General features: G+C 41.8%; 1 protein-coding gene across 2 annotated transcripts in view; it reads left to right on the top strand.

Moving 5' to 3' along the window:
* The window catches only part of RB195_011622 (uncharacterized protein), a gene marked incomplete at both ends in the record, with an annotated part of 35,464 nt that overhangs the window by 10,106 nt on the left and 11,711 nt on the right, over positions 1–13,647 (top strand). For both annotated transcript variants that reach the window (XM_064193122.1, XM_064193123.1), the window contains 4 exons: positions 3,178–3,327; positions 4,965–5,048; positions 13,145–13,297; positions 13,364–13,527. In XM_064193122.1, coding sequence (XP_064050705.1) covers positions 3,178–3,327; positions 4,965–5,048; positions 13,145–13,297; positions 13,364–13,527 — 551 coding nt within the window. The remainder of the gene's footprint in view (positions 1–3,177; positions 3,328–4,964; positions 5,049–13,144; positions 13,298–13,363; positions 13,528–13,647) is intronic.

Below are 13,647 nucleotides of genomic sequence, written 5' to 3'. Positions count from 1 at the left end.
TTTCACTTCAATTCTGAAGAGCGAAGAATGCAAGTGAAAATAAAAGAAAGAACAATAATCAATGCGGCAACACAGCCGTGGCTCGATATGTATTCTAAGGTATTTGGTGGGTCGGCGTGCCTGGATGACAATAACCATTCATTAAGGCTCAAGTAGTTTGTGATGAAAATTTTAAAGATACAGAATTTTCGGAAACCGACACCATTCAATAGATTTCTTCTTCCTGAAAAAAACATATCCACTTGACATTTGAAGAAACTTCCAATAAATCGCAAATCGCAAAAAATAAGCTTTATCTAAATAGATACGAAAAGTTCAATATCTTTGCAGGTTCAAAACTGACCGCAGCTGAGACATATTATAGGAAAAATTGGAACAAATCACAAGACCAAGACTGCTCTCTATTGTATTATGCCGGCAGATGGCAGCTCTATTTTGTTAGTGATTTAAGAACTGCGAAAAATCAGAGTAAAAAATGCAACATACCGAAGTTGTAACATTAGTTGCAAAAAACAGAAAATCCTGTTGAGCTGGAAAATCAAGAGACGAGGTCGTCCCACAACTAATAGTTTTCTTGCAGATTTTGTAAAAAAATAATTTTTTTGCTGTTAATTTCGGTCGTTCTTGGAGTTGAAACATGTCACTTTAGTCAAATTTAGAAAATCTTCAGAGTCATGGAGGGATATGAAACTGTTCGTAACATAATGTAGATTACGAATATGTAGCTATCGTTTCACTTTCCAAAAAAAATTTTCACGTCAAAAATCATATATCCTTTGGGGGAGGGGGGCAATTATCTTGCACTCATCCTTGTAAATGTGTACCCGCCAGTAATTTTTTTCAGAAAGTGTTACCTTGTTGGATCTTGAAAGTTCTAATTACATTCCTTCGATAGAGCTCGCATTCACGAATCTACTGATGTATAGATCTTAAAATAAGGATCACGAAAAAGACGTGGATCTGTTTCGTTTTTTTCGTCTTCTGTCGATGAGTTATCGATCCTACTGTGTTTTCCATCCATACGACTAGCTTTTCATCACTTCCGTTCGCATTTATTCCCTTTTTTAAAAATACCATTATCGATAATCCTAATCCACGTTACTTTTGAACGCTTCAATGGAAATTTTTATACGTAATTTGAAGGTTTTGGATGTAAGTTTTTCGTATTTCACATGAAGATTTCTCTTGCATCTGGTACTGTTACAGATTTGAGATCACCTAACGTCGCAATATTTCTTTCCAAATGTTTTTCACCAGAAAATTTCAGTGAATGTGTCCTATTCTCAAAAACAATTATGTGCCTCGTAAATTATATCCTAGCCGACGTGCAGCGTATGATCTCCAAAAGATACACTCTATCCCTAATGACTCAGGCAAGGCGTGATCGGGGGCATGCTAAAAAAAATGTACGGGAGCCTTTTTATACGTATCCTATAAATATAATGTTTGTATAAAACACAAGTGAAATACTGTTATTTATTTATTTATTCGCATACACAAATGGTGCACCAAAAAGAAGAAAAGAAAACACATTTGTCTAAGTCAGACAATTTAAGAAAAAGTCGGCAAAGTTATTGTCAGCGGAGCCGGGCGAGATCGTTTCCGTGGCGGATAACACGCCAAACATGAAAATTCTCCTCCTCGAGAAAGTGAAGAATCTTTCCATGACATTTATTCCCCTAATCCAGAACTCTTAACGTCGATCTATTTATCTACATATCAGGGTTTGGACAACCAGCTTAGCTTAAGGCGGAAGAACCACGTTGGGATCCAGAGCGAACCTGCGGGGCCCTGAACAAGAGGGTTTCGTGATCCTCAAAAGAGTAACTAGCGTAATCTAGACTACTAGTTGATTTCATTCAATTTCAATCAGAAAAACTTCACATAATGTTTCTTTTTGCTTTCTACACAGTTTTATCGCGTCATGTCGATGTATTCGATCCTTACTATGGCCGATGGTGAACCGTATGAGAATCTATACTTTATACTTTGCATCTCCAAGATACCCATTCCTCTACAATCCGTGCCTAAGCATTCTTTACGCAACATCTGGCGTTGTAGGCCAGATTAGCTGTGTTTGAAGAAAAAGAAACGCTTAAAGAGACCACGCCTTGTAGTTCTACAGATGAATGGGTGGACTCCATTTCCTACTAAAATTAGAAAATATACCCTTTCATCTTCATTCTTGAGCGACATACCACCTATTCTCTCTTAATAAGTGTTCTAGTTATTCTAATCAAGTTCGGCCAAGATGCACTTTTTTATTGTTCAGTTTAAGCGGCGCACTGTAAGATCCACTCAAATGAAAAGGAGGCAAAGTAAGCCTCACCGAGTGCGGGGAAAGCGACGAGATTGTTGCGGTGGTACCAACGCTATCAGGTTGTCTGAAGGCCGGAGGCCAAGCATCTTTCTCATTAACCTTCTGTCTACGCTGTAGCAAATCAAACCGGTACATCCTCGCTGTCTGTTCCACCCTTAGCATCCCACTAATGTATTCAAGAGTACATTACTTTATTCAAGAAATACATAGGTGTAATACACCACTTTGGGCTCTCCATTCTACAAACTTTGTTGGGCATTGTGTGCTTAGCTCTAATACGTTTTTTCTTCTCTTTCTTTCACTGCACCATTTTTTTCGTAAGCGTTGGGGTACCAGAGCGTGAACTGCTGGATACCACGCGATATCAAACTCTCCGCAAGAACACCGCCGACCCGATGTTCAGACCTCTTGACGAAGTCCATCAAGGAGAGATGTAGTGCGTTTTGAGACCTTTGCGAGAAGAGATGCAACTGGGCAACTTTTGTGAGCGATCAGAAAAAATGAAAGTGTTACTGCCGGTGCCAGCCCAAGCAAATCGACAAACAACGGGAGCGCCAGGTGATGCAAATGATACACAGCACATACATACACAGAAATAATTTAAAAGAAAAGGGGAAAATTCACCCAAAAAACAGAGCTTACTCTTGAATGCAATATCCCCAAAGGTTTTACATTTTGATAGTGTGTCTTTCATCAGATAGGATTTTTTCTATGCTACCTGTTTGTCATGATACTTGAAAGTTAAAGAATCCAAATTTCTTTCGAACTCCGCAGTTCAACTTAACAAATGCAAAGTTTCTGCTTTGAATTTTACAATCAGAACTCTTAATTTTTGGATTTTCAATGTGCCGTTTCAGTCAAAACGCACTTCTGCGAGGACAGCGAACTGACATTGTATGATAAATGTATCGTAGTCAAAGGCTTTGCTGAATATGGTTCGTCAGGATGCGGCGATCGATATAAGATGCATAATATTGAACATCGCGAAGAACAAAAGTGGATTACAGGTACGGCTCGTGAATTTTTGTTTATAAATGTGAAATTTCTATCATAAGCCTAGGCCTACTACTTATATTTACAAAAAAGTGAAGTAACAAACGATAGAATAATTTGGTAATCCTGTACCGATGAGGATAAGGGGTCTAGCATTAATCAATCGGCAGGTGAGCCGTCAAGGGGTTCACTGCTATTCAAAATCGTTTGAGGTTTACGAATCCGTGTCTAGCCTATACAATGACGTGAGTGCGCTAACCGTTATATTAGGTCAATACAAGCATAGATCTCCTCCTCATGTCAAGCCAGTGTCTTTATCCTTTCTGACAAAAATTCATAACCTCGGTTTTTTTGTATGCGTGAACAATAACAATAGGTATGTAACAGCATGTATGTGCGAGTAGGCTTTTGCTGGTGGTTCAGTGTTGCGCTGCGACAGTCCTTTGTGTTTCTTCGGGCTGCACGCGACACGAGCTGTTAGAACGCTTTATGCGTCACCTCAAACTTGGGTAATTAAACCAAAATGAATCAGCAATATGCGTACAATAACGTAGCACGAAAGTACGAGTAAGGAACAAAAATAATGATGACACAAAAGTGGGAGTAAGGGACGAAAAGAACGATGATTAAACAAAGTAAAGAATACAAAGTAAAGAATATGAACAACATAATAAAGAAGAGAACAAAAAGGTTTAAGAAGGTGATAGCGAGTGGGCCTATCTTCGTTTCTTCTGAGAATCTAAGTAAGAGTGGTTTCTGAGAGGAAAAGTTAAAGGGCGTAGTGTTCGGGGATCATTGGATACCGTTGGGTTGCGGGCTCTGCGACAAAAACTCGCGGATGTTCTGCGATAATGTATCTAGGCAGAAATTATTTATCACTCAACCAAATATATCACAACATATAGCAACAATTTGTTCGCCGATATGAAACGACTTAATCTGCCCTGTAGACTGAGAGACTGAGGCTATTTAAAACTAGTACAATTTACCGTGTCACTGCTAGTAGAGTATAATAGGGTAGAGTTCGGAATTAAACCTGTCAGACAACATTTGAACAAAATAAAACATACATTCAGCAGCGTTGTAACTAGCGGCGATGTGGGGTGGGGGAGCGGGCGTGAATTATTGTTTGATCGATGATCGACTTCTTCCTTAGGTAACGTATTAAATAGGATGGAGGCAGCAGTTGGAACCGAGGTGGGACCATTGCAAACTGCAGCGATGGGTGCCAGCAAGGATTTCACCACGCTCCTCCCGCTACGCTCCACCGAAGTGCCTCGAGGGAAGCCGCGTACGCAATTGCGTACGTGCTGTATCTCGTCTTGACCCTACTGTAATCATTTATATTATTGGTCATTTGATATTATCGTTCTATAGCAGTTTCTATGGACTTGTGGAAACTTGTCACCCAAACTTTTAACCTATACTGATCACAGTCTTACTGAATGCCAATTAACTTTCAGACTTTTCTCATTCTGTGATTATGGACTAAATCTCTGATCTGATTCTCGTGTTTTACAGGCGCTCCTTGTTTTCTTAAGTTATTTCTAGCACCACTTCTTAAATGTTTTCTATCACATCCTATTTTTTTCTTTGTTTACCCAAAGCTTGCTATGCTTTTTTTCTGAGCGGAGACGGTACTGTTTTGCAGTATTGTTGGAATCGACTATCGCGGAAGTGTGGATTGCTAACATAAATGAAGGTGCGAAGTTCCTGAACCCAAGGTTTGACAAAGGTGAGAGACGATGACGTCCTAGAGCATGCTCAAAACGATCTTGGACGATTATCAGTTGTCTAAACAAAAAGATAAATCAGTTAGATTGTCCATCAGGAATTGCCATTTACGGCAATCATTTACAGGTGATATTTCATGATACTGCGTGGATTCCTGTATGCGCCTTCCCACTGCATGCTGAACGTGAATCGATTAGCACAGTGGCTAGATTTTCTGAACTTTGAGAGATGAGCATTCAGAGTAAGAAAGAATTTCCTTCTCCTGAATGCTCTGTTTCTCGAAATATGACATATTCCTACGTTCAGTTTCACGACTGAGGAGGTTCGGAAAAAATTAAACTAACATCTATTTTTTGTGCTTTTTTTGTACTACAGGAAGAACAAAATTCGAATAGCTATGATATACTACCCTTCCAGAACCAAAACTAATTTATTAATGCTGTAAAAGTAACCTTATCCGTATGCTTGACAAAACTATTTTTAAACTGAATCCTTCCGAGAGATTTAAGTCCGAAACCTTGACGGAGGAGCATAGAAATATCATTTTCCGTAGCCAGTACTCACTCCCAGTGTTGAACGACACGTTTTTGATAGTCTATTTTGTCTTTCAAAATTGGACTTCTCTACATATAAGAACTTTCAGAAGCAGTTGGGCAAGCATTTTGTGCTATCCATGTACAGAAAATAGAACGTAAAAAATATAGTTTCAGAAATGAGGGTACTAAAGATCCTTCTAAGTAACATGTAAAAAGCGTTCTCATAATTGCGCTTCTCGGATGTAGTTCTGTGTATATAGCTCCACAAATTAAATGGGTTTGAGTTACGTGAATTTTCTGAAAATAAACTTCATAGAATCCAAAAAAAGAAAACTCCCGCTTTTTAATGCACTCATCTCTTTAGAAAGTGCGTTATTAGCTTCGCCGGATACAGCCAAAGCAGAATTTTGAGAGATTTGAAAACTGCATCACAAAAACTACCTTAATATAATTTTTTAGTCTTCTTTATGGGGAAGCTTGCTGAAAGCGTGTGGTGTCGTGCACTCTTCAACGAAAACTCCCTGCGAAAGGTCCTAATACTCGGCCTCGGCTGAGCAAACCTATGGAATTGGTGGAATGAAAATCCAAGATAGGCCCATGCGACAGGCTGGCCTTTTCACATTTGTATGGTCTATAAAGGTAAAAGATATCGACGTAAATGCTAAGTGTATGCTAATACGCATTCGTGGGGCTCGCTGAGTGTGGGAAATAGGCTCTGGTCTCGATGTTAAACAAGGGCAGCATCGGAAGAGGGGAAGTAGGCGTGTCCTACAGCTTCACAACGTTGCGAGCACATAGCAGTATGAAACGTCAGCGCGTTGTGAAGAAGCTGGTGGAGCGCTTCAAAAATCGTCTTATAAAAGTAGTAATTGCCATTGAGGAACGAGACTTCACATCTTCTCGGCCTTTTTTCGGAACAAAGTTGAGAAAGAAATCTGGGAGTTGTTCGACGAAAAGAGCGTTGAAGTACTGCCGGTTGCCATCGAAGCGCAGATTAGAGACAAAGCAATCGAAAACGCTCACAAATGTCAGCTTGCCGGTACGCACAACTTTGTCATCGCAAACACCAAACAGTCAACCCCCTTTTTTTACCTTCTACAAGAGCAGCGCTAAGACGCAGGGTGACTTCAGCTCATAGGAGATCGAGATCAGAAGTTTGTCATCAACCAACGCTAGGGTCACACCTGACGAAATGGTTGCGATCCAGCGTCGTCCGCATTTTCTCACAATCAAAAAACCGCCTCTAAAATAACACTGCAATGATTGATAGGCCTACTCAAGTCAAGTGGTGGTGATTGAAAGAGAGGGATGGTGACCTCATCACGTGTATCCGGCTGCAAGCCGACAGGAACGTCACCAGCACATGGCCGCGAGTCTCGCGAGTCGTGATATGTTCAGAGAAGCATGTACAGTGTTTAGTGTAACACAGCCTCGCCGGTGAAAGAGACGAAAAAGATGTGGTTATAGATAGAGGGAGTAGAAATGAAGAAACGCTTTTATGCCGCGTTGCTAAAAAATGAGACCCTAGAAAACAAGCAATACTACAGGAAAGCGAGGAAGGACACAAAGAAGGCTATGTGCAAAAACAGCTCAGGGGTCACGTCCATAAGAGCTCCGACATGCGCTATGGCAAAAACCCCATTTATCAACTCGCCACCGTCCGAACGAAAATGCCAAAAAGTTCTGCGGTATCAATGACAAAAAATGAAAGCCCACAAGTGGGCAAGAAGAAAATGTAAGTTGGTGCATCTACGTTGAGAGCACCTCAACAGCACATTCCCCATTACATAGTAGTGCTTACACATGGGATTTGCAAAGTTCTTTGTACTTGTAGTGAAACCTGTAAACTGGTTTCTAAACTGAGGTGCTACAGAAACGATGCCTCTGTACTGCCAGCGAGGAATTGGAATAATCACCAACTGCAGCGCTACCGAGCGCTAAGCATAGTGGGAAACAAAGCTGCAGCACCTCGCAATCACCGATCACTATGGAGAAAACATTCGGTCGCGTCAAGCACGAAGTTGTTTGGTACTACATGGAAGCTAGTCAGATAGGTCCAAATTCTTGCTAAGCCGGACCAAAGTTGAGCGAAAGCGACTTGCCGCAAAATTCTCCATGTCCTTTTTTACGCTGCTCTTTGTACTTGTAGTGAATACGGGGTCTTCTGCTTCTTCTACTTCCCGTTCTTTCCGTCGAGGATGTCGTGCTGGCGTCACAACACAATGGGTAACAGAGAGTACAGCAGCAGTATATTCAAGTATAGACGTGTTCAAGTATAGACCAGAAATGTTTCGGCTGCGTCTTAATTTCAAAAAGACTGCGTACAGGATGACTGACGGAAAGGTAATTAGCATACACATTCCGCCAATTCTTTCGGTTCCCGCATATTCGGGTTGGCGCATTTATTAGCAGCCTTGCACATAGCTCAGGTAAACGCTGCGCAACTGAGGTCAATCACGGGTGGACTAGATGACAGGAGAATGGCTGACCGGCAGAAGTAAAAAATATATAGAACCTTCATACAACCTGCAGCGCTGTATGGCGTGATAACCCCATGACCGTCACTGTAAGGGAAACGTCGTCTCAAAGTCATGGAAATGAAGATGCTGCGATGGACGATAGGTGCCTCGGGTGTATTCACAACGAAGGCATAATGCAGGAACTGAGCGCGGTTCCCATATCCAAAAAGTTATCCTTGATATTTCTGATTAGCTTGATCATCTTCACTCCCGCTGTTCATTGAACTAGTCGGACGGGCACCAACATTAGCAGTTTCTTTTTCTCCGATCGCACAAGGCTGCTGCTTATGGTTTCTTCTTTTCGCGTGGGACAGGAAATTTTCTCTAAAAGTTTCAAAACGTTCTTTTAAGGACCTCGTGAAGAAATCTGATAATCGGATTAACGATCTTCCTTTAGTGCGGTCAATATCGCGTGAAAAGCAGTGGCTCACTGCTTGATCAGACTGTTGTCGTTAAATCGCATTACGTGTCCGACCTACGTTATTTTACTTTCCTCGGCAAACGCGGCGGCGTCTCTAATCTTCGATTGCTGACGTGGCAAAGAACCTCAGGTCCCGTCCCTCACTTATAAGAAGCGGTATACTCCTAGCATCATTCTCTTGATTGAACCTACAATGAGGCTCCCCGCAGTTTCTTCCTGCTTGGTCTTCTTGATTACACCCTCGATGCTCCTTTAAGCAGCCCATACCGCTCGTTTCCTCCTGCCCAACTGGAGGGTCAGGTCATTCATCGTGTTCAATTTCCAACCCAGATAAACATAGTCGGTGCTTGGATATGTTCGTTCCGTTGAGCGTAAATGGGGAATAAGAGATTCAACCGTTAACCATGAACACCGCTTCTTGCAAACTTAGCTGAAGACCGATGTATCCACATGTTTTGTCGATTTCGGTCAGCACTCGTCTCTCAGTTTCTCCACGTCGATTCTGATGTTATTGTAGAATGGGGAAGTTTTGATCGTAAAGTTGTTACACAAATCACGAGAGAATCTTTATGTATGAAGTGAGGTCTCTCGCGATCCTTCTATGAGTTTGGAGACGGTGTTTTTGGCCAGTCGGGCCAAATCCTTTCCGAAACCCTGCTTGATCACATGCTTGTCTTCCATATAAAATTTTTTTCAATCCTATTAGGGATCACTCTTGCATATAGCTCGTAGATGACGGATAGTAAGCAAATTAAGCGATAGTTGCCGATGTCATGTGGATCTCACTTTTCGTACAACACGTACTTGTTGGTTTTCCATTGTTTAAGAACCTTGCATTCCTGCAGCCAACGTGTAAAGAGTCTTGTCAGAGTATTTACAACTGATGTTATTCTGCCGAGAGCGGGTGCCGAAGGATTTCATACCGAGATGATAGAATGTCGTACTTCTCACGGAAGAATCCCTAGGATGACATGTGCATCTTCTCTCAGATGGTGAAGGAACAAGTGGACGTGGGTGTCCAAGAGATCAGAGTAAAATTTGTAGGTGGTTTTCTCCCTTCTCTTCTCGATGCAATGGTTGTTCCCTTTTGGTTCCGGAGAGCAGTCATCTTCGTGTTATGGAGACGAAAAGAGCATCCGCTATGCCTGTTGACGAAAACTCAACAGGCATAGCGGATGCTCTTTTCGCTTCCGTAATTACAGATAACACCTCTGCTCTTCAAGATCAAGTTCAAAATTCGAGATCTTTCTTTGTCGCCTCTTTGCAAAGCCTTTGCGAGCTCGGACGTCAGTTTTTGGTTACCTGCAGCTCGCGCAGTTCCACTCTGCGCGAGCTGCTGGTAGCTGGGGTATCAGCCCAAGAGTTTCGAGAGACGAGCGTCTCTTGGTGGTTTTAAAACTCACAGCCTTTCTCGTGCAGTCGTGAATGTGTGCAACGAGCCCGATGTTTGTTTTTGCGGAGTCTTTCCAAAAACCCAAAAGAGACAATGATAATGATAGCAAAGTCCAGGAACTATTATTAATGATCCCAGGTAATGATAGTTCTATGACGTCGCTCTCGGAACATAGCGGCTTAATTCTCGCCGTGTGGAGGAAAATCTCCCTCTTAGGAGGCGACGGTCCGATCCCTTATAGAACTCTGGTACAACAGCGACATGCGTCAGGCAGAACCTTTTACTGACGATGATGTGGTCTATTTCATTACCCTCACCGGGTGACACACACGTCCAGCGTAGAGAGGAGGGCTTGCGAGTTCTCATGGATGGTCTTAGTCGCCATGATAAACTCGGAGAGCCTCTCCCCCTGTTCATTCCATTGATGGCCGTGGGTCCCTACGTTAAGTTGTTCAGGCGTTCTTCTTGGGCCAATTTTGGAGTAGAAATCACCAATTATGATCTTGTGCTAGGTGTGGTCCTCTCTGTAGAACTCCTCTAGCTGCATATAGAAAACCTTGACTTTTTATTCGTAACTTGATGTTGGAGCGTAAGCGACGAAGATAGTCAAGCTGACGTTGAAACACATCATCTCATTCGCAGAAGTCCTATTCGGAGATAATCGGATCTGAAGTCCAGTTCGAGTAGTAAGTTGTTCGAAAGAGTCGATGTTCTTTGCCATACTCGTGTTGCCGAAAACGAAAACTCCACCAATTTCCCTTCTGTCACATGTTCTTAGAAATGCTCTTCTCTAGTTTCATTTACGGCGTTCAGTGAATGCCGCCGTCCCGTTTCGGTCAGTCGGATGACGTCATACTTAATTTTCTTGGCCTGCAGTATCAGATTTTCGAAGGTTGCCTCCGGCGCATGGGTACTTGCGTTGTAAGTACAGATCGCGATCATAGTCGTTTTTCGTTTCGGTAGCCTACATAACTCTTGCAACCCGTCTTTCCTGACACTACCAGACCTTCCAGAATCAAGAGACTCTTTTCTACAACTGTGAAATGCGTAAAATTTTAAAACCCATGGCCAGGCTGCAAGCTTCTAGTCTCATGAGTTTTTGAGATAACGTTGCATTCTCCTGGAGTGGACAAGTAGAGCTTATTTGTTGTAGGTGACTCCACACCGCTTACCTAGCACCTCACAGTCACTTGATTGCAGGCTTTTGGCCGGCGAGGCGGGATACAAGAATCTCATGAGTCATTCCTTGGGCAGAGCAAACAGGGAGTCCGTGGCCTGAATCCATAAGCGCCTTAGGAAAGGCACAGAACACACTCGTTTTTGGTCCGCGATTAGCCCCTTATTCCTCACCTGGGTACGCGCCATGTGGCCTCGCGACTAACCGGGTATCCTTCTAGTGAGAGGGATGAGTGGAATCGCATCGATCATGATATCTACAATTTAAGATGTATCTGGAAAGCGACCTAGCGGACGGGTGCAACAGAACTGGGTTAATACCATTCGCACTAACATGGAGCCAGCTAGTGCACACTTTGAACAATGACGTGACCAACCGAAACGATGTCATCCAACCAAGAAAAAAAAAGGGAACCTACTAATCCAGCAGTTGACGAAGAAGAAGAAAAAGAGAAAAATACTTTGAACATTCTGTATTCGCAATGCCGACACCTTACATCCAGAAAAGGACTGATGTCGGGCTTTGACTAATCACCACTCCATTGATATCAAATATCTAAATCATCACAGGTCATAGGAAAATGTGTTTTAAATGTCTACACAACACGGCAGCAAACCATAAGCTTATTTTGTGTCGTATTTTGCACTTACAAAAGGGCAAAATCGAACTTCATTTCTCTCTTAAATGATCGTATCAGGGAAACAGGATTAGAAACTATTTGATAGCAAGAATAAGCAAAAGTCATCTGCGGAAGCCAGTACAGTCGGAATCAAACGTGTATTATCGCTCAGATGCATACACTTCTGGCCTGCTTCTGTCAACAGTACGGGGTTGATCAGGCATCCCATTAAGAAGACTAGGACCATACACCTCGTCTAGCGAAGATGTAGAGCTCTTTCTCTTTTAGTTTCTAGCACGTTTTTTTTTCTAAAAGGTTTAACGCTAGATGGTATGAGATGATACAACTTTAGCACGTATGATCTGTCAGGCGGCAACCAGCGGTAAGAAAGAATCGCTTGCACAATAGCGCGGAATTTTACTCAAGTCGAAAAACGTGCGCGAAATTGTGCTGTGCGGGGGAACAACCATCCCATTCACCATTTGTCTCGTTGCTTTAGAGACCTCGTATTTGCGATCGCATGAAAATGAGTTGAAGCTTAATGTGAACAAAACACTTCCGACCCCTTCTAAGTGTTTCATGCACGCTACAGAAAGCTGCGGGCTACTTGAGAACTTCTTCTTCAATATCTTACCGAATTCCAATTATAGTAGTTGTGAGCTGCATTTGCTGCGTACCAAACGAAACGAAGGGTGAGACACAAGCTCCTTGAAAACAACACCTCTCCTCTCCTCTCACTCTTACTTCTTTTTTTTTGCTTCGTGTTTAAGGATTAGTGGACGTGGGTTAAAGAAAAATCTATATTTCCTTTTTTTTCTTCTCTCAGAACGTCACTCCTACAACAAATACATATTCTTCTCTATTGTTTCATAATTTCCATCAACGTTCTCTCATCATTCAGGAAGTGTCCCAATGTATTAAAGTTTTTTGTCTTCTTTGTCCTTTTTCGAAATTTTCACCCATGTGTTCTGATGTTTTCTATATGCAGCACAAAGCTCACGAGCGTCTTCGGACCTCGATCAAGTGCAAAAAGAAGATATTGTCGAATAATCTGTTTTGTCAACTCTTCAATGATTTGAAGGAGCAACGACCAACAAAATTAAAAAGTCTGAACAGATCTTTCAGATCGATGAATTCTCTTACGAATGATATATAACATTTCGCCGAAATTTGATATTTTTATGTTCATATCTTAGTTTGAAAGAAAAACGCTCATGATAAATTCCTCAACAGTTACCTAGTCTAAGTGCATTAATTATGCATCAGCTTTCCAGTCCAGCAAAATCTAGTCGACACTACACAACCGTTGAGAAAGCATACGCATATCGTTCGTTCGGTCTTGAATTACTAGGGCAGGAATGAAGTGAATAGGGTTGACTAAATGGAGATTATAGGAGTCTCTATCACCAGTTTACGGTATATTAATATTCAGGGACAAAAGGTATTGGTACAGAGCAAATGAAGGTAACTTTGCGTATACAAGGTGACTCATTTGGTTCCTATCTGAGAGGGACTGCATTTTACGAACACATGTCTAAGAATCTTCCGCACTTGTGCTCAAAACCAGCAAGGGCATCTGAAGCAAGTTGGTCATAAACATTCATGTGGCACTTCCTTTGTTTTGAAATAATTCTAAGTCGAAACATTACAGCTATTCTTGAAATTTCCAATATGTTCGAAACACTAGGATTTCAAGGCGGAATAGCAAAAGACCGGAAAGGTAATGCACGTCCGTTTTTATTTTTTCCCTCGATGATGCCTGTGAAAGGTGGAAAATTCGATCCCAAGTTCGATGAGCTCCATGAAACTTGCCAGGTTAGCTTTTTCTACTTTTTTATTTTTCATACTACTACAAAAATGTTAAAGTCCCTGGCGTATCAATCCACTTGGAAAACGCCAACACGTTTTATTGCAATTCGTAATTTGGAACAAATA

Source organism: Necator americanus, chromosome III (genome assembly GCF_031761385.1).
Source record: "Necator americanus strain Aroian chromosome III, whole genome shotgun sequence".
In the NCBI taxonomy this organism is placed as follows: Eukaryota; Metazoa; Nematoda; class Chromadorea; order Rhabditida; family Ancylostomatidae; genus Necator; species Necator americanus.
This window is presented reverse-complemented; position numbering and strand designations above follow the sequence as displayed.